This window comes from Rhinolophus sinicus, linkage group LG04 (genome assembly GCF_036562045.2).
Source record: "Rhinolophus sinicus isolate RSC01 linkage group LG04, ASM3656204v1, whole genome shotgun sequence".
In the NCBI taxonomy this organism is placed as follows: Eukaryota; Metazoa; Chordata; class Mammalia; order Chiroptera; family Rhinolophidae; genus Rhinolophus; species Rhinolophus sinicus.
The window spans coordinates 187,874,622-187,890,511 of record NC_133754.1 but is presented as its reverse complement, the minus strand read 5'-3'; the positions used below and the strand labels follow the sequence as shown (position 1 = coordinate 187,890,511).

Below are 15,890 nucleotides of genomic sequence, written 5' to 3'. Positions count from 1 at the left end.
GGGGGTGATCCTTGGGGAGGCCCTGGTGACAGACCTCACCTGGGTAAGCAAGGTTGCCCCGTGCAGAGCCTGGTGCTCAGAAGCAGTGCCACTCACCCAGGTTGCCCCCTGCTCCAAGCCCACTGCCACACATTGGCTGGGTCCCTGGAGACGTCGGGAGCTGGGGGTCCCTGCTGTGTTTTCAGTGAGAACACTGGGGTTCAGGGTTTAAGTGGCACCCCCAGCCAGTTGGAGACCGTGTGCCTCCCAAGCCTGTGCCCCACACTCAGGCTGGGGTTCAGTGGTTCCCCACACAGGAATCACTGTGGCAAATGCTCTGATGCTGGGACACGGGTTGGAACCCGCCAGCCCACCCCAGTGGGGCGCAGGTGAAGCCTTTGGCCTCCCTATCCTGTCACCCCCCACAAATGTGCACATAGCCTCTTGTGAGCTGAGCCTGCCTCTGCCCCCACCTGGAAGGCTTTGTCCCAGGAGACCAATTCCACAGGGATCTGGGTCTGACGGCCACACAGAGGAGCTGGCAGCCTTGGGGCTTGTGCCCCACAGGGGGTTCATGTCTAGTGGACCCAGTGATGCAGGCAGTTGGGGCATGTGCTGGCAAGGCCACCCCCACAAGCACCCAACGCCCTGCTGGAAACCCACTGCCTCCCCACTCATGATGGGGCTCTGACCAAGTGCTGATAGAAACTGCAGGGCAGCTGGCTGCCTGCCTTCCGGTCCTGAAGTCTGGGCCCTCAGTCAGGCCAGGCCGACTGGAGTCAACCATACGCTGAGACCCCCCACCTTGGTCTGCTCAGGGGCCCACACCCAGGACAGACAATCGGGATTCCCTGGCGTTCAGAGAAGGACAGGTGACCCCGAGTGTGGGGACAGAGATCCACTGGGCAGAGTCCGAGGGCCTGTCCAGTGGGAGCTGGGGGGAGACTCTCTGGTGGGCTGAGAGGTGAACAACAGACATCTCCAGAAGTGGTGGCCAGGAAGTCCTACAGGTGTGGGACACTGCAGTGTCCAGAGGGGATCGCCCTGCCGAGGCCCTGACCTCACGAGGTGGGGTGCCTGGACCAGTGGGCACAGGTTGAGGGCCGCAGGAGCAGGCCCCGAGTCTTGTACCTGGTACAGCATCTGTCCCCAGGTACACTTATGGCTGCGGGCGCTAGGTCCAGCGGGCCAAGGAGGGGCCGAGTGTGGCCCCTGGACTCAGAGGAAACTGGGACAGGACAGTCACTGCTCTCCAGCCTCTCAGGACTGCAGGGTGGGAGGCCCCCACCAGCAAGGCCATGGCCACAGAGCACACCTGGTCTCTCGCTCTGTGCACGGAGAGCTGGCCGAGTCGGAGCATACACAGACCATGGCATGGGCTGGCAGCCTGGCTGGCAGTCAGGGGCCTGGAGGAGCATGGAAGAGTGTAGGCGCAGGTGGAACCATCTCTGGCATGGTCAGTACCCAGCAGAAAGCCCCCAAACGACCAGGCAGCCAGCTGACATCTGCCTGGCACTGCCACCCCAGTACCCACACAGCAGGCAGGCATGTAAGGTGGGCCTGGGCAGGTCTCCCACTCACCAAGGTGACCTAGCTATGCAGCTGCCAACACCCGCGGGCAGCATGAGTGTGGCGGGGCTGCGATGGCACCAGTTGGTCATTTGGCAGCGAGTTGATTACGTGGGCCTCCTATACCCTGGGAGGTGCTGTCTTGTCCTAACTAGACTCATGCTCCAGGACAGGCTTTCCAGTCCGAGTCCCCACTCAGGACCCACGGGCCACCTAAGCAAGTGAGGTGCAAGGGGCCTGTGACATCACAAGCCCCCAGATGCTACTGGCTGGTGGAGGGAGGATGCCAGGCCATGGGGGCCACAGGGGAAGGCACGGGGTGGCTCAGGAAATGGGGGGCTGGGGGGACGTACACAAGAGCCTGTCCTGTGCTTGGCACCAGAAGGCCTGGCAGGGCCAGCAGGCCCAGGACTTAGCTGGTGCAAACAACCTCCGTCAGTGGCTCTAAGCGGGCACAGGAGCTGCCCTGTGTGTCTGCTGCCTGCCTGCTCACCGATGTCTGTCACTCTCTAGGGACTGACTACCCAGGAGGGGCAGTCTCCCAGGGTCAGCAGGGTAGGAGCATCAGAATGCAAAAAATGGGGGCCGGCCTGGTGGCTCAGGTGGTTAGAGCTCCATGCTCCTGACTCCGAAGGCTCCCGGTTCGATTCCCACGTGGGCCAGTGGGCTCTCAACCACAAGGTTGCTGGTTCGAGTCCCGCAAGGGATGGTGGGCTCCGCCCCCTGCAACTAAGATTGAACACGGCACCTTGAGCTGAGCTGCCTCCCGGATGGCTCAGTTGGTTGGAGTGCGTCCTCTCAACCACAAGGTTGCCGGTTCGACTCCCGCAAGGGATGGTCGGCTGTGCCCCCTGCAACTAGCAACGGCGGCTGGACCTGGAGCTGAGCTGCGCCCTCCACAATTAAGATTGAAAGGACAACAACTGACTTGGAAAAAAGGCCTGGAAGTACACACTGTTCCCCAATAAAGTCCTGTTCCCCTTCCCCAATAAAATCTTTAAAAAAAAAGAAAAAAAAGAATGCAAAAAATGAAAGACATGGTCAACACACACATCGAAACCAGGGGCCTCAGTTTCCCCATCCATGAAGGGAGGGTTCCGGGGTGACCCTCCTAGGTCCAGCTCGGCATTCACGGGTCCAACCAGCTCCCTGGGCCTCCCCAAATGCTGGTCCCAACTCTGGGAGCAGTGAGGCAGCCAGGCCACAGCCCAGCCCCCCACTCCTGTGTGTCAGTGCCAGCTGGTCCCCGCATGGGCTCAGAGCCTCCACGGAGGCTCCAGAGTGACAGTCTCTGCAAAAGGCACAGCAGCTCTGGGTGGGAATAATAGAGGGTTGTTTGCCAAGGGCGGGACAGGGGGTAATCGAGGCAAGCACAAGCTGCCAATGCCTAGTGAACAAAACCGAAGCTCCGAGCGCCGAATCGGGGCGGTGACCAGGAGCTCAGATCCTGCAGGGACCTGAAAGACTGGCTGGTGATTCGCGCTGAAGGTCACACAGCCCAGAACACTTCTGGAAATAAACACCCTTTCATAAACACAGGAACATCCTGAGAAGACAGTCAAACAAGGCTGGGAGACAAATCGCACGCCCCAGGGGTGGGGGGCCCCTGAAGGGCGCGCTCAACCCACCGCCCGTCACATGGCAGCCCGCCTCCCACTCGCCTCACCACCACGGCTGCCCGGGCCATCTGTGGCCACGGTGAGTAGCCTGGTTTGCGTCCAGGGCATGGCAGGTGGCATGGGAAGGAGCTGTGGGGTCTCCCTGTGTCTGGCCAGAGGGCTGGGACCCACAGGGAAGAACAGTGGCTAACTGGCATCCCTTCCAGGCCTCTCCCCAGAGCCAGCAAGATTGGGGGCCTGACGTTGGGGGCTCGACTAAGTCACCTTGCGCCTGTCCCGACTCTGCTCTTCCTGTCCGTACGCCTATCAGGGCGCACCATGAGCACCTTCAGCTGCAGATGGGAAGGCAAAAGTTCAGAGGGGCAAAGTGACCTGGCCAAGGCCACACAGCCAGTTGGGAGGGGCTCAGACTCCAGGTCCAGCCCCTTCCCACTCGGACATGGCCTGCTGCAGGCAAGTACAAGCGTGATTCCTCTGAGCAGGGAGACAGTGGTGGGCCAGGGGCCCTGCAGCTGCATCAGGAGGGGTGCCTGTGCGTCCTTCTGACTCCAGAACCAGGGACAACAGGAGAGCCCAGGCCCGTCATCTGCAAGTGACAACTATTTAATTGACAAAAACAGGCAAGTGCTGAGAGGTCTAGGGCCGAAGCCTCCTGGAGGGCAGAAGGCAGCTCAGCTGGGTTCTGTCTTGCCAGGCTGGGTGGGATCCTGGTCCTCACCTCCTTCCGGAGCAGTGGCGGATTTGGGGGGCCCCAGAGCCTCTAAAACCAGCTCCAGGGCCCCGTCACCAGCCACTCGGTGCACCTTCTCCCCTCTGGCTGCCAGGATTTCTTCAACATTCCTGAGAGAGAGGGAGGCGCCATGACACTTGGGGCTGTGTGGCTGCTTGGTCCCTTGAGGCCATGCCAGGCCAGGCTCGAGCCAGCAGCATGGGTCCCCACACTGGAGTGGCATCAGGGCCCTTGTGGAGCCTCCTGAGGCAGCTGCTATTACTATCCCATTCCCGGGGGGGGGAGTGCTAGCTCAGGAGCCAAACTCAACTGTGCAGGGCCACCTGGCCACAAAGTTCCTGACCACCAGCCCCCACTGCTCTCCACACAGGAGTGAGGCCAACCCTACAGGCCCAGGGCCCCGTCCACACCACCTCACATGCACCCCCAAGCCTGGTGTGGTCAACCAGCCAGCACCAGCACCGGACAAGGAAGTGACTCACTATGTATGATCCCTGACCCATAGCAGGCACGCAAGAAATCTTTGTAGGGTGAAGAAAGAGAACAAAAAGTGAAAGGAAGTCATTGCGCTAAGAGTCAACTTAGTCTGACCTCCTCAGACTCGGAGTGGGGTGGGTCCGTGGGCCTGACAAGTAAGTGGGTCCTCTCTGTCAGTGAGGGCAAAGGACAGGCAGTGAAGCAGGGCCAAAGTGGTCGGGTCTGGGGCAGAAGACGTAGCAAATAAAAACACGGCCCATACTTGAGGCATACTTAAACAAAAAGTTATTAGTTTATCTAAAATTCAAATTTAACTGCACCTCCTGTATTGATAAGGCTGAAGAAGGAGACTCTGTAAACCTCGTTAGGGGGAGGGTGCCCCAAGGAGGCTGGGTGGGACCCTTGACCCAGGACCCACCAGGTCAGCCCTAGGGATACAGGCTTCCATCCTCTCACCCTGTCCAGGTGGCCTCACCTCTTTCCATCCAGGTCGGAGAACCAGCCCAGGTTGTCTGCGATGATATGGTGGTTCTGGCAGCCAGGGCAGGTCACAATGACCACACCCTGGTGATAGGCCAGCTTGGAGATTTGCTTGCAGGAGCGGGTCCCACAGACCTGGTGGACACAGCGCCGGTGAAGCTATGTGCCTAGCCCCGCCCCTCCCAGGAAGGCCCCGCCCATTCTGAGGATTAGCTCCACCTCAGAGTAGGGCCAGTCCCGCCCTAAGGACCTGCTTCTCCCCAGGTATAAATCCAACCTAACCCGTGGACCTGGCCTGGAAGGCCCCCCCACTGATGGGTCCACCCCTCTCTGAAAAGGCCCCGCCCCCGAAGATAGCCCCACCCCTTAGCGCGGCCCCGCCGCCCAAGGGGTAGCTCTGTTCCTCTGCCTGAAACCCCGCGTCTGGGGATAGCTCCACCCTTCCACTTGGTCCCGCTCCACGCGGTCCTGCCTCGCGCCCGGGCCAACTCTGGCCGCAGCGCCGTCCAGCGCCAGGGACAGGTGCGGTGCGGGTCCCGCCGCGTGCCCACCTTGCAGGTGTAGACGAGCTGGTAGTGCGCCGCCCCGGGCCCCGGCTCGGAGCTCGCGCGCCGCCAGCCCCAGTCCTGTCTTTTCCCTGCGGCCGCCGGGCGGGCTCTGCGCCCCCACAACTGCCTCAGGCCGGACCCCCGGGGCCGCGCGCAGCTCACCAGCGTGGACACGCGGCCCAGCGCCGATCGCAGCATCCCTCCCGCCTGCCCTGACCGCCCCGCCCAGGTCTTGCCCGGCGCCGCTGAGGCCGCGCCGCCGCCATCTTGGAAGCGGGCAGCGGCGGAAACGACCCTCCTCGAACCCCACGGCGGGCAGGCGGCACGCGCTCTGCTGCCCCCTGCGGTGGGCGGTGCGCGCTGGAGGACGCGGGTTGGAAGGTGCGCGCGAGCGAGGCTTTCCGACGCGGCGGTCGTTTATTTAACTGCATTTCTAACATTGCTGTATGCCTCTGGATTACATAAAAAAAGCCGAACACGCCGACTGATGTCCCAGTGCGTGTGCCGGCGCAAAAACGGGCGCGCCGAGAAAGAGCGGCCTAACGGGGCGGCGCCCGCGCGGGGTTCCCGGGTCAGCTCCCTCCTACACGACCGGCCGTCAGGAGCCCTCGGTGTCGGTGTTGTCGCTGCCGGTGGTGTTCTCCCAGTCCACCTCCCCCTGTCTCGAGCTGTGCTGCATCTTCCGGAGAGCCCGTTTCCTGCGGGAGAGCGAGGGCGCAGATGTGGCCCAGGTGTGCAGAGTGACTACGCGGGGCCGCCCACCCGCACCCTCTCCCCGCCCGGCGCCCACGCGGGCCCACCTGCGGTAGTTCTCAAAGCTCTCCTTGAGGCGCCGCCGCTCCTTTTCGGGGGGCTCCCCGCCGCTCAGGCCAGCGTCCTGGAGGACGGGGAGGGCTCAGGCTCTAGCCAGAGTCTGCGTGGCCCCCAACCCTGCCCCAAGACTGCGCACGGAGTTCAGGGAGCCCGTAGCCCTAGCTCCGCACGGGAACAGGCTCGTCCTCTGCGTCCTGCATGCACCCCGTGAAGGGAGCAGGGTATGGGTCCTGTCTTTCACGTGACAAGACAGGCGCAGCGCATCGGCTGGGCTCCACGCCAGTGTTCCTCTACTCCAGTGTAATGAGGTCCCTTTGCTGTCAGGACCCCGAGGCAGTCGAGGTTACCCCATAAGGCTGCATGGCCCGCACATTAGACAGGCTTCCCATGGCTGCCACGCCTGAGCACAGCCCTGTTCTGGCCGCCCCTCTGCCCACTGCTTTGTCTAAGGCAGGGGGCTCAGCTTCATGTTGCAAACCCTGCACCCCAAGAACTCGGGCAAAGACCCTTGTAATCACCCCCCCCCCCAACCCCAGCGTCCAGGTGGAGGAAACACTCTCCTCTCACAATGAGGCCAGGGGCCTCGGGTGCCACACCAGGGCACCCCAGGGATGCCTTACGTTGGGCGTCAGTGAAAGCTGATCCTTCTGCAGAGCTTCAAAGGGCTGTTCCGGGCTCTCCTCCTCGGCCAGGCCTCCTGGAAAGGACAGTCGTGCCTGTGGGTCCTGCCCAGCTGTGGGGACCAAGCTCGGCATGGCTGACGCCTGCACCTCCTCACCCCTGATGTTGCCGGGCCAGTCCTGCACCATCTCCTGGGTCCTCACTTGGACACCACAAGGCCTCCCATTGTGGAGACCAGGGACTGGGGCTCAGTCCTCGCTCCCAGAAGGCCTTCTGCTCCCACCATGAACCTCTGCTCCTCTGGAGCAGAATGGCCCGACCCCTCCTTGGTGGGGGCTGGGGCAATGCAGTGGTTGGGAGAACATTCCAGGCTGCTGGGCCTCTTGGGTAGCAAGTGCTTTGAGGGGCTGGGTCCCCTAAACTGGCCATGATGGAGACTGTGGACTCTATCACGTCTCGGCGACATGATGGTGGGAGAGTCCCAGGCCCAGGTCTCTCCCTGGAGCGGACACTTTCCCCTCTTCATCCTCCAACCCTCAAGCCACCTTGGCTCCTGGGAAGGCCCACCCCACCCCTGAGGTGGGGCTCCTGGGCTGGTTGGGCTCACAGCCTGCCAGGTCCTGCCTACCTGTCCCTTTGGGAGAGCTCAATGGCCTCAAGCTCAAGTCCTTGGGCAGTGGCAGACAGCCCGACCCCTCACTTTCTATTTGGTGCCCCTTCTTCCTCTTTTACCCCCCTTTAGAAGCTGGGGTCAGGCCTGACGTTGAGGAAATCTGTCTGGCTTCCCACGCAACCTCTGCGGTGGCCCCACCTCTTTCCCCTCCCCTTTCGAGCCCAGCAGAGGGCTCCTCCCAGACACTGACCCCCCCACCTTCGGAGCGATCCTCTTCTGGGCCATCTCCCAGCCTCCCCTGCGCAGTCCTGTCTCCTGACAGGCAGAGGGAACCTGCCCCTACCGCCTGAGGCCCCCAGCACCCCGTCACCATACGTCAACTCCTTTCCCTCTTTCCCGTTCCCTCTTTCCGAGTATGGCACACCTGGGCGTGGCTTACTGCTGCCTCCTCTGCTCCAGAGGAAGCTGGCGGAGGGCAGGATGCCCCAACCTTGCAATCTCGGGGCCCAGGGCTGGCTCCAATGGAGGCACGTGATCTCAGGGCCAGAGCTGGGGCACAGACCCTGCAGACTTGGCCCCGGGTTTGGGACTCTTGTCTGCTCACTCTAGGACTGTGGGGTTACTTATCCCTCCAAGCCTCTGGGTCCCCTTGCTAAAGTGGAGTTGTGAGTATCCGTGGGACAGGGCGAGAGCACACATCCGCAGGCAGCACCAGCCACACAGGGCTGCATGTGCCGAGGGTCAGGACTGGCACCAACTCAAGGCGACAAGGAGACCACATGGCACACAAGCTCCCTCCTCACCTTTGTCTGAGAGCTGGGTGTCCTCCTCCAGGTCCCGGGGGAGCGAGAGCTTCCAGAGAGACAGGGCAGCTGGTTAGACCACTGCCGGTCCTGGGACTGGGCCTAACCCGCTGCCCTCCCATCGCTGTCACCCTCTGCACAAGCTTCTCAGGGACCTCTGCTGCCTAGCCAGGCCAGGAACTGGCAAGAAGGCCCTGCCACGAGGGCCAGGGGCTGGGCACTGCCCAGGCCTGTCCTGCCCTGAGTACACAGAGGCCTTGGCCGGTGCCAGCTGTTCTTCCCTCCACCTGGCCAAGCGCTGGGAGGAGAGGTGACGGCTCAGCTCACCAGAACCAGCGGGCAGCTGAGCTTCTGGAACTTCCAAGGGACAAGTGTGGGGGCTGTGCTCTGACAGAGGCTGTGGCCGGGAGCCCACCCAGGGCTCACACTCACCTCCTGGGAGCTCCTGGGTGAGCTGTCCTCCAGGTCGGAGCTCTGGTCACAGAAGAGGGGCTGGTCAGCAGGTGATCCCCCAAACTGAGCCACCCGGGCATGGAGTGGGTGGGGCATGGTGAGGGGTCACAGGCCAGCCTCCCTCTCCAGGCCCCTGCCCAGAACCCTCCTTACCCCTCAGCACAGCCAGAGCAGCCTGCCAGGCCCTGAGCTACATTGCAGCTCATACCCCCCACCAGGAAGGCCTGGGGACCTGCCAGGGCCATCGGAGAGCAGTGGCGGGGCCAGGCCAGGACCCAGGCTATTTGGGGGCTCCCCGGGGTGGCGCACCAGGGCAAGCGTCTCCAGCTGCTGCTGCTTGAGCCTGCCCTCCACGGCCAGCAGCTGGGCCTCGCGCTGGAACAGCTGTAGCTGCAGCTCGTCCGCCTTCTCGCTCAGCTCCCGGAGCCTCTTGCGCAGGCTGTCCTTGTCCTGCAGGCTCCGGGCGTACTGGGTGTGCAGCTCCTCCCGTGACATGATGGCCTGTGGGCAGATCCTCATGGGGCCTGCGCAGCGTGTCCGGCCCCCTCCCCCTGGCACTTTTTGTTCTCCTCAGCGCAGCCGCTGAATTCGAGAATTCTAGCAACGTCCACAGCCAGCTTCCAGCACCAGGTAGGCCGGCCCAGCCTCTTCCTCTTTCGTCTGTCTCCATGGACATAACTTAGGCTTTGGGGATTGTAACCATAACAGAGGCTCACGATGGAAAGTGGGGGCAGTTCAGAAAAGACAAAGATGAGTAAGTCACCACACACTCAACCTTCAGAATCGGCCCTGCTGGCCCTGTGTCTCCCCAAGCTCCATGTGCCGTGGGCACAGGCCACACACTTTGTGCCCCACACACGGGTTTATAAGTTTTGGCTGCGGCCTGATACCATGACTGTTGACGGCCGTGTGAGATTCTTTAAAACGAACGCACTGCATGTTATCACGCCCTCCCCACAGGCCCCTGAGATGTGGGAGGCTGGATGTATAGATGCCCCACGGCCAGACCACGTATGAGCACAGACTCGGACCCACGACCTGAGCCACCAGCCGTTATCTACAGTGACCAGCCCAGGAGGTGCGGCTGCCACTCAGAATTGTAGGCAGACAGCCTGCCATCTCTGGTAACAACCTGGGAAGCCCAGCCATGTCCCCGGTAATGGTCAGCCCCCAACAGCCAGGACTCAACTAATAACAGAAGTTCCCTACGTTTGGTGCCTGCTTCCACTGACGACCAACCAGAGACAACCGCTCACCTGCCGGTCCAGTCCCAGCCTCCCTCGCACACCTGGCACCTGCCCGGGTGACAGTAAAAGCTCTCCACATGCCTGCCTGCCTGCAAGGCTCGGCCAGGTGCCAGCGAGGGGGGCGCCCTGCTCCGGCTAGCTCACTTCACGGGTGCTTCCCACTTCTCACTATTGTGTGCGGCCTCGAGATAAGCACCTCCGAGCCAGGCCCTCTCCGCTTTGCTGTTATTCCCAGGAGAGACGTTTCTAGAAGTGGAATTACTGGGTAGACAGGAATCTATGGTTTAAGGCTCCTGACACATTGCCAGGACACAGTGTCACTGAAGCACCAACTGTGCCTGACTACATGACCCTGCGATGTGACAGAAGGTGATGCAGGGTGCAGCCCGATGCTTGCACGCTGCGTCCCGTCCACAAGCAGGCAGCCAGCCAAGGTGCCCGCGGTTTTTTAAGTTAAAAAAGTTATCTGCACAAGACAGATAGCTAGCATTTTTGTAAAACAAAAACGAAACTATATGAACACTGAAAAAGCCTGGAAAGTCCAGCAGAAGGTGGAAGGTGGATTTCCTGGCAGTGGGCTGAGGCCGAGGTAGGAGGCCGAATTAACTCCATTACTTAAAAACCACTTTGACAACTGCCCCTCCCCAAGGGCTGGGCATTGTGTTGGCTGTCGTCCGGGTGTGGGAACGGCCCCTCCTTGGCCCTGGCCTGCCACACGGGGGTGGCGAGGCGCCTACCTGGTCCCGCTCGATGGCGACCTCCTCCATCTGCTGCAGGATGGCCTCCATACGTTCCTTGTACATCTTGGAGTCCTTCCGCAGAGCCAGGCACTGCAGTTCGAACATCTCCCTCTCCTCCATGCACTGCGGGAGATGGCAGCTAGCCCCGCCACCCTTGGCCCCTGTTCTGGAGGCCGCGCGCCGCTAGGACCCCGCCAGCCCTGGCCTTCCAGACCAAAGGTCGCCCTGACCACCCTGGGGGAGAGTGTGCAAGGACTGGGGTGACAAGTTCGCGCCCCTATGCCTCCAGGAAGTAGGGGTGTGGGGCTGAACGTCGAGCACCCCCATTCCAGGCCCTGTGTGCCCTGTCCCAGCCGCGTACCCGGGCGTGCAGGGCCTCGCCCCGGCGCAGATCTTTGCGCAAGGAGAAGATGGTGTTCGTCTGCTCCTGCTGGTCCCGCAGTGCCTGCCGCCAGTCCTCCTCCAGCACCTGGATGTAGGGGCTGCTCTTGTCCAGCTTCCCCGCCTGTTGGTGGACAGGGACAGGGCAGCAGGGCAGGGCTGGGCGAGGCCTGGCTGGCGAGGCCCGCCCCGCCGTGCCAGGCCCTACCTGGGCAGAGGCCTCCAGCTCCTGCACCCGGGCCTGCAGCTGGGCCTTCTCCTGCTGCAGCTCCCACAGCAGCTCCTGGCTGGGCCGCTGCTCCATGGCGTGCCGCAGCTTCAGCGTGTGCTTGCGTTCCACTTTGCAGTCGTCCTCTGCCTTCATGAGGCTGTGCCTGAGCCGGTCCACCTGCAGGACGAGCCCATCAGCCAGGCAGCCCTTCCCGTGGCAGCAGGGCCGGGGGCGGGGTGGGGTGGGGGGGCACCTCCAGCTGCAGGTCGCGGGTGCGCATGAGGGCGGCGCCCTTCTCCTCGCTCTGGCGGGCCAGGCGCATGGCCAGGTCGTAGTTCTCGTCCTTGCAGCGCTTGAGCTCGCGGCTGCAGACCTCGCACTCCTCCTTGAGGCGCTGCACGCGCTCCTGGTGCTTGCGCAGCAGGCTGTCCTTGACTCGCAGCTCCTTGATGAAGTCGTCCTTGGAGCTCAGCAGCGCTGTCAGGTCCTGCACCTTCTTCTGCAGCTTCGTGACCTCGCTCATCAGCAGCTGCGTCAGGCCCGACTCCCCGGACGCATCTGCGGACCAGGCTGGCGTCAGGTGGCTGGCCACCTGCGCCATCACCTCCCGAGCTCCTGCACTTGACCTGCAGCTTGTGGCTCCAGGGGGTAATTCCAGGTGGTTGCTGCTCCAGCCCAGGAAATGGACTGAGATTCTGACTCCGCTCCTGACCTCTGTGCCTGCCCCCCCAGGACACAGGACAGCTTGGGGGCCGAGCACCCATCCCCCATTGTCTAATTTTCATTTCGACTGTGAGGCCAGGAGAGGGTTGCCTCACTCTTGCTGGGACCAGCAGGCCCCTGCCCTCTCAGGGCAGCCACTGTGGCTTTAAAGGGCCAAGGGGTCTACTGGGCAGGACAGGCTCCGGACACTGAGTGAGCCTGTGCACCCCCACCTCCCACCTGTGCCCTCCTCCAGAGAACGGGTCCCCCTTTTCTCCAGCCTCTGCTCCTTCCACCAGTATTAGAAGAGAGGGGGATGGGAGCAAAGACCAGACCCACCTTCCTCGCGGTACCCTTCCCATGCGTTGCTCACTCATCAGAGACCAGACAGGTAGGGGCCTGCCAGCCCTGCCCCCATGCCCACCCCGTAAGGTCCGCCTGATGCAGGCCCTGTGCCCCCCATGCTGCCCCGCCCCCCAGTCCATCCCCGCCCACCCCAATGTGTGGCTCCACCCCCACCCCACCAAGCCCTGCCCCACGCCTGGTGTCTCGTCCTCACCTATGATCATGGAGAAGACCCGAGCGGGCTCCTTGCCCGTGACCTTCCTGTAGAGCTGCGGGTAGTAGAGCTCCAGGCTCTCGAGGAAGGCCACATAGCCCTTATGGCCAGTCCGCTGCAGCATGTCCAGGAGCACGCCTGCAACCCAGAGAGGCCTGGCTGGGCCCTCAGGGTGCAGTGGGTCCAGGAGGCAGACAGCCCGCAGGCGCGGTCCTGGGCGGGGTCCACGTGCTGCCCGCCCACCTCTTGGCTCTCCCAGCAGCCTCAGCTGTGCATGGAGCGCCCGGCCCCAAGCAGACGGGACAGTGGGGGCTGGGTGCACTGACCCGCTTTCCTCTTGCGGGTGACCAGGCTGGGGTCGCTGAGCACCTGCTCTTCGTCCTCAGGGTTCAGGACCTTGCACTGCCGCAGGTAGGGCGTGATGCGTGAGGGGTCGATGGTCGAGATGAGCTTCACCCTGAAGCCCTCCAGGGTGCTCCAGCACTCGTCCTCATTCTCGTAGTCCGACATGGCGGCAGGAGCGGCTGGAGTCTGGGGCAGCAGCTGGAGGCACACCCGCTCGTTGAGCGGTCAGTCCCAGCCAGGACCCAGGCCTGCCATCGGGATGCCGGCCAGGGCCCTGGGCAGAGCCTCACAAGGCACTTGTCCCGCTGTGCAGCCTCACCCCACACCCTCCCCTCTTGGCGACCAACAGAGGGAGGCAGCAGTGGTGCAGTGACCTTGTTCCCCTCAGCTCCCCGGGTGGCCCCCCAGCCTTTCCTGGGCTCTGCTCCCACCCCCACACCCCCGGACCTCCTGGGCTCTCTCCCTGAGTCACTGGGTGAGTGTGGGGGCGCAGTGTGGAGATGTTCCACGGACAGGTACTAAGAAAACACTGTCCTCCGTGCATGGCCCTCCTCGTGCCTCTGCCTACTCCTGGACACCCCGAATGCCACGGAACTGGAGCTGGCAAGGAGGGCTGCCTCCCAGCCAGAGGGGTGTGGGCTGCAGGAGCTGTTTGTGCCAGGTGCTGCCCGCTGGCACAACCTCCCTTGCAGGTGTGGGGAGGGACGCTCCAGCCCCTGGCCAGCCAGTGCCCAGGCTGGGGTCAGAAGCACGTTGGCAAGTGACCCTCCAACCTGCACACCGCCCTGTGCTGTGCCAGACTTCCTCATTCCCCGACTCAGCACCCACTCACGTCCCAGTCCTGTCCCCTCCTTTCCTTCCGGTGGCCAACCGGTGATGCAACAGTCACCCAGCAGCTTTCCAGGGCCGGCTGCTCTGAGTCCGGCTCAGTGACACTGCCGGGGAGGGTGACTGCCGGGGAGGGGGACCGTGGACACCTACGGAGCACAGGCCCAGGCACACTGGGAGGGGCGGTGGTCTCCCAGGGCCGGCCGACATGCTGCCTCAGTGCCTGCTCCAGGCGCTCAGGTCCTGGGCTCCTCTCCCATCTCCCAGACTCTCAGGCCTGCTCTAGACCACACGCTCGGGGACTATCACGTGAACTCTCTGACAAGGGGACTACCTATGTTGGGACCACCCAGTGCTGTTCCCTTCTACCAGCAGGCGGCAAACCGCTCTCTCCAGGGCGAGGCCAAAGCCGGGAGCAGCCATGTGGTGGTTGCACCCCTCTGGGGGGTGGGGTCGGAAATCCTGGCCCGGCCACCTCAGACAGAGCCTTCAGCCCCCAGGAGCTAGACTGCGCTCCCAGAGGTACAGGTGGCAGCAGGCCTGGTCCTTGAGGCGTTTCTCTCACTTGTGCTGCACCTGGCCACCCCACCCGGCCCAGCAACAGCCAAGGCATTGAAGGAAAACAGCAACTCGGTGGATGGTCCTTGGGACCTTTGGCCGTTCCCTGCCTTTCTAGCCTAAAACACACAGGTCCCACACCTGCCACCCTGCTGCTGGTGCCACTGAAATGCACAGGCAGGTGCCAGTGGCTGTGAAGGGAACAGAGCAGGAGAGAGGAGGCCACTTGGTGTCCTTGAGATATTTGCTCCAGGACCAGCTCCCTGCCCCAGAAGCCCTGAGCAGAGCCGCAGTATCTTCCCAGCCTACCTCAGGGTCCTGAAGGGGCACCCTCACTGCTGGACGCCAGCCAGCCTGGGCCACCCGATTCAGGGGGTGGTGGGAGGTATGCCTGCAGCCGGCAGGCCCAGGGAGGGTGAAGCCTGGGAGGGAAGCCTGTGCTTCCTCCTGACTGCTTCACTCCAGGGGCCTGGCCACTTCTCCAGCAGGGGAAGGTCCCAGGTGGCTGCGTTCTGATTGGCCAGCCCGGGCCCCAGAAGGCGGGGCAGACAGAAGTGGAAGTTGCTGGCATTCAGAGGAAAGCTGCTGGGAGCACCCCAGCCCTGGCACCCCACAAAGTGCAAGTTCGAGCAAAGGGTCTCCCTGGGGCTGGACAAGGCTGACCCACCATCCAGTCTGCCTTGGTCCAGACGCAGGCTTCTGGAGGCTTCTCCAGCAGGGGGTGCTCTGTGCCTAACACCTTGACCTCCAGCAGCCTCGAGGCCGGCAGGGCACAGGCATACATACGGGGTGCGGGGAGAGCTCAGCTCGGGACCTGAGGACATTGGCCCTGACTCTGGCCCCCAGCTGAGTGCCCCCACACAGCCAGGCCAGACAGGCTTTGATCACCTAGGGACTGCAGTGTGGTGACCAAAGAGGGGCTGGGGCTGGGGAAGCCGCTGCAGCCTGCACGCAGCCCCGGCCCGGCCATGCCTGCCCCACACTGCAGCTCGCTCACCCTCACCCCTTTCTGGGAGCATCCCCACTCTGCAGCCCCTGTCCACCAGCGCTGATGAGACAGTGGCAGCAGCCTCCCAGGACCCCGAGGCCACTCCCCATGGCCCCTCAAGCGTTTCTGAAGGGTGTTGAGCACCGAGCGAAGCTCAGGCCCTGGCCACAGCACCAGTCCTCCATGGGCTGTCGGAATCCCCAAGCTACCGCCTCACCGGTGCAGCCAGACCGGTTGAACCGAGTTGTCACCTGCCGGGCTGAGATGACAGCTACTGGAAGGGGCTGTGGCTGGACGGGCAGGACTGGCAGGATGGGCGTCTGACTGGTGTTCCTGGCCCCACCTTCCCACGGCACCTCAGCCTCACCACTGTCTGCTGTCGCCTGGCCCCTCAGCCTGTTCCTCTGCCTCCTGGCCCAGGACAGGCACTTGCTGTTTGGCCGAAACCTTGGGAGTCCTGACACGACCAGGTGCTGCCGAGTGGTGATGGCAATGTGGCGGACTGGCCCTCCCAGAGGACAGCAGAGGCCCAACATCACGCCTGGAGCAGTGGAAGACCAGGGGTCCTCCCAGGCCCTCAACAGAGCAGCCCCCAGGCTGGGCCTGCCACAGGAATGGGTACGTTG

At 63.1% G+C, this 15,890-nt stretch overlaps 2 protein-coding genes across 3 annotated transcripts; both read right to left on the bottom strand.

Annotated features, from left to right (window-relative positions):
• Positions 1–3,754: 3,754 nt before the first annotated feature.
• Positions 3,755–5,683, bottom strand: DNLZ (DNL-type zinc finger). The gene is made up of 3 exons (XM_019756765.2): positions 5,406–5,683; positions 4,850–4,989; positions 3,755–4,007 (listed from the first exon to the last, which is right to left on the bottom strand). Exons 1-3 carry the CDS (start codon positions 5,598–5,600, stop codon positions 3,839–3,841), a joined length of 504 nt encoding a protein of 167 aa, XP_019612324.2. The 5' UTR covers positions 5,601–5,683; the 3' UTR covers positions 3,755–3,838.
• A 112-nt stretch (positions 5,684–5,795) lies between these two features.
• CARD9 (caspase recruitment domain family member 9) lies at positions 5,796–14,730 on the bottom strand. Of its 2 annotated transcripts, XM_019756764.2 has the most exons (13): positions 14,586–14,723; positions 12,872–13,088; positions 12,546–12,683; positions 11,538–11,842; positions 11,282–11,461; positions 11,054–11,197; positions 10,690–10,815; positions 9,015–9,206; positions 8,685–8,726; positions 8,253–8,301; positions 6,836–6,912; positions 6,203–6,279; positions 5,796–6,100 (listed from the first exon to the last, which is right to left on the bottom strand). In XM_019756764.2, exons 2-13 carry the CDS (start codon positions 13,053–13,055, stop codon positions 6,001–6,003), a joined length of 1,614 nt encoding a protein of 537 aa, XP_019612323.2. In that variant the 5' UTR covers positions 13,056–13,088; positions 14,586–14,723; the 3' UTR covers positions 5,796–6,000. The 2 variants fall into 2 exon arrangements, with proteins under 2 accessions (XP_019612323.2, XP_074187458.1); XM_074331357.1 differs by having other exon boundaries at positions 11,054–11,461; positions 14,586–14,730.
• Positions 14,731–15,890: the final 1,160 nt, after the last annotated feature.

Excerpts from the sequence above, each read along its gene's own strand:
- DNLZ (XM_019756765.2), bottom strand. The coding sequence starts at position 5,600 with ATGCTGCGATCGGCGCTGGGCCGCGTGTCCACGCTGGTGAGCTGCGCG. Across the intron at positions 4,990-5,405 it reads AGCTCGTCTACACCTGCAAG|GTCTGTGGGACCCGCTCCTG; the intron begins GTGGGCACGCGG and ends TGTGTCCACCAG. Across the intron at positions 4,008-4,849 it reads TCCGACCTGGATGGAAAGAG|GAATGTTGAAGAAATCCTGG; the intron begins GTGAGGCCACCT and ends CCTCTCTCTCAG.
- CARD9 (XM_074331357.1), bottom strand. The coding sequence starts at position 13,055 with ATGTCGGACTACGAGAATGAGGACGAGTGCTGGAGCACCCTGGAGGGC. Across the intron at positions 10,816-11,053 it reads GCGAGGCCCTGCACGCCCGG|TGCATGGAGGAGAGGGAGAT; the intron begins GTACGCGGCTGG and ends CATCTCCCGCAG. Across the intron at positions 6,280-6,835 it reads AGCTTTCACTGACGCCCAAC|GACGCTGGCCTGAGCGGCGG; the intron begins GTAAGGCATCCC and ends CCCGTCCTCCAG.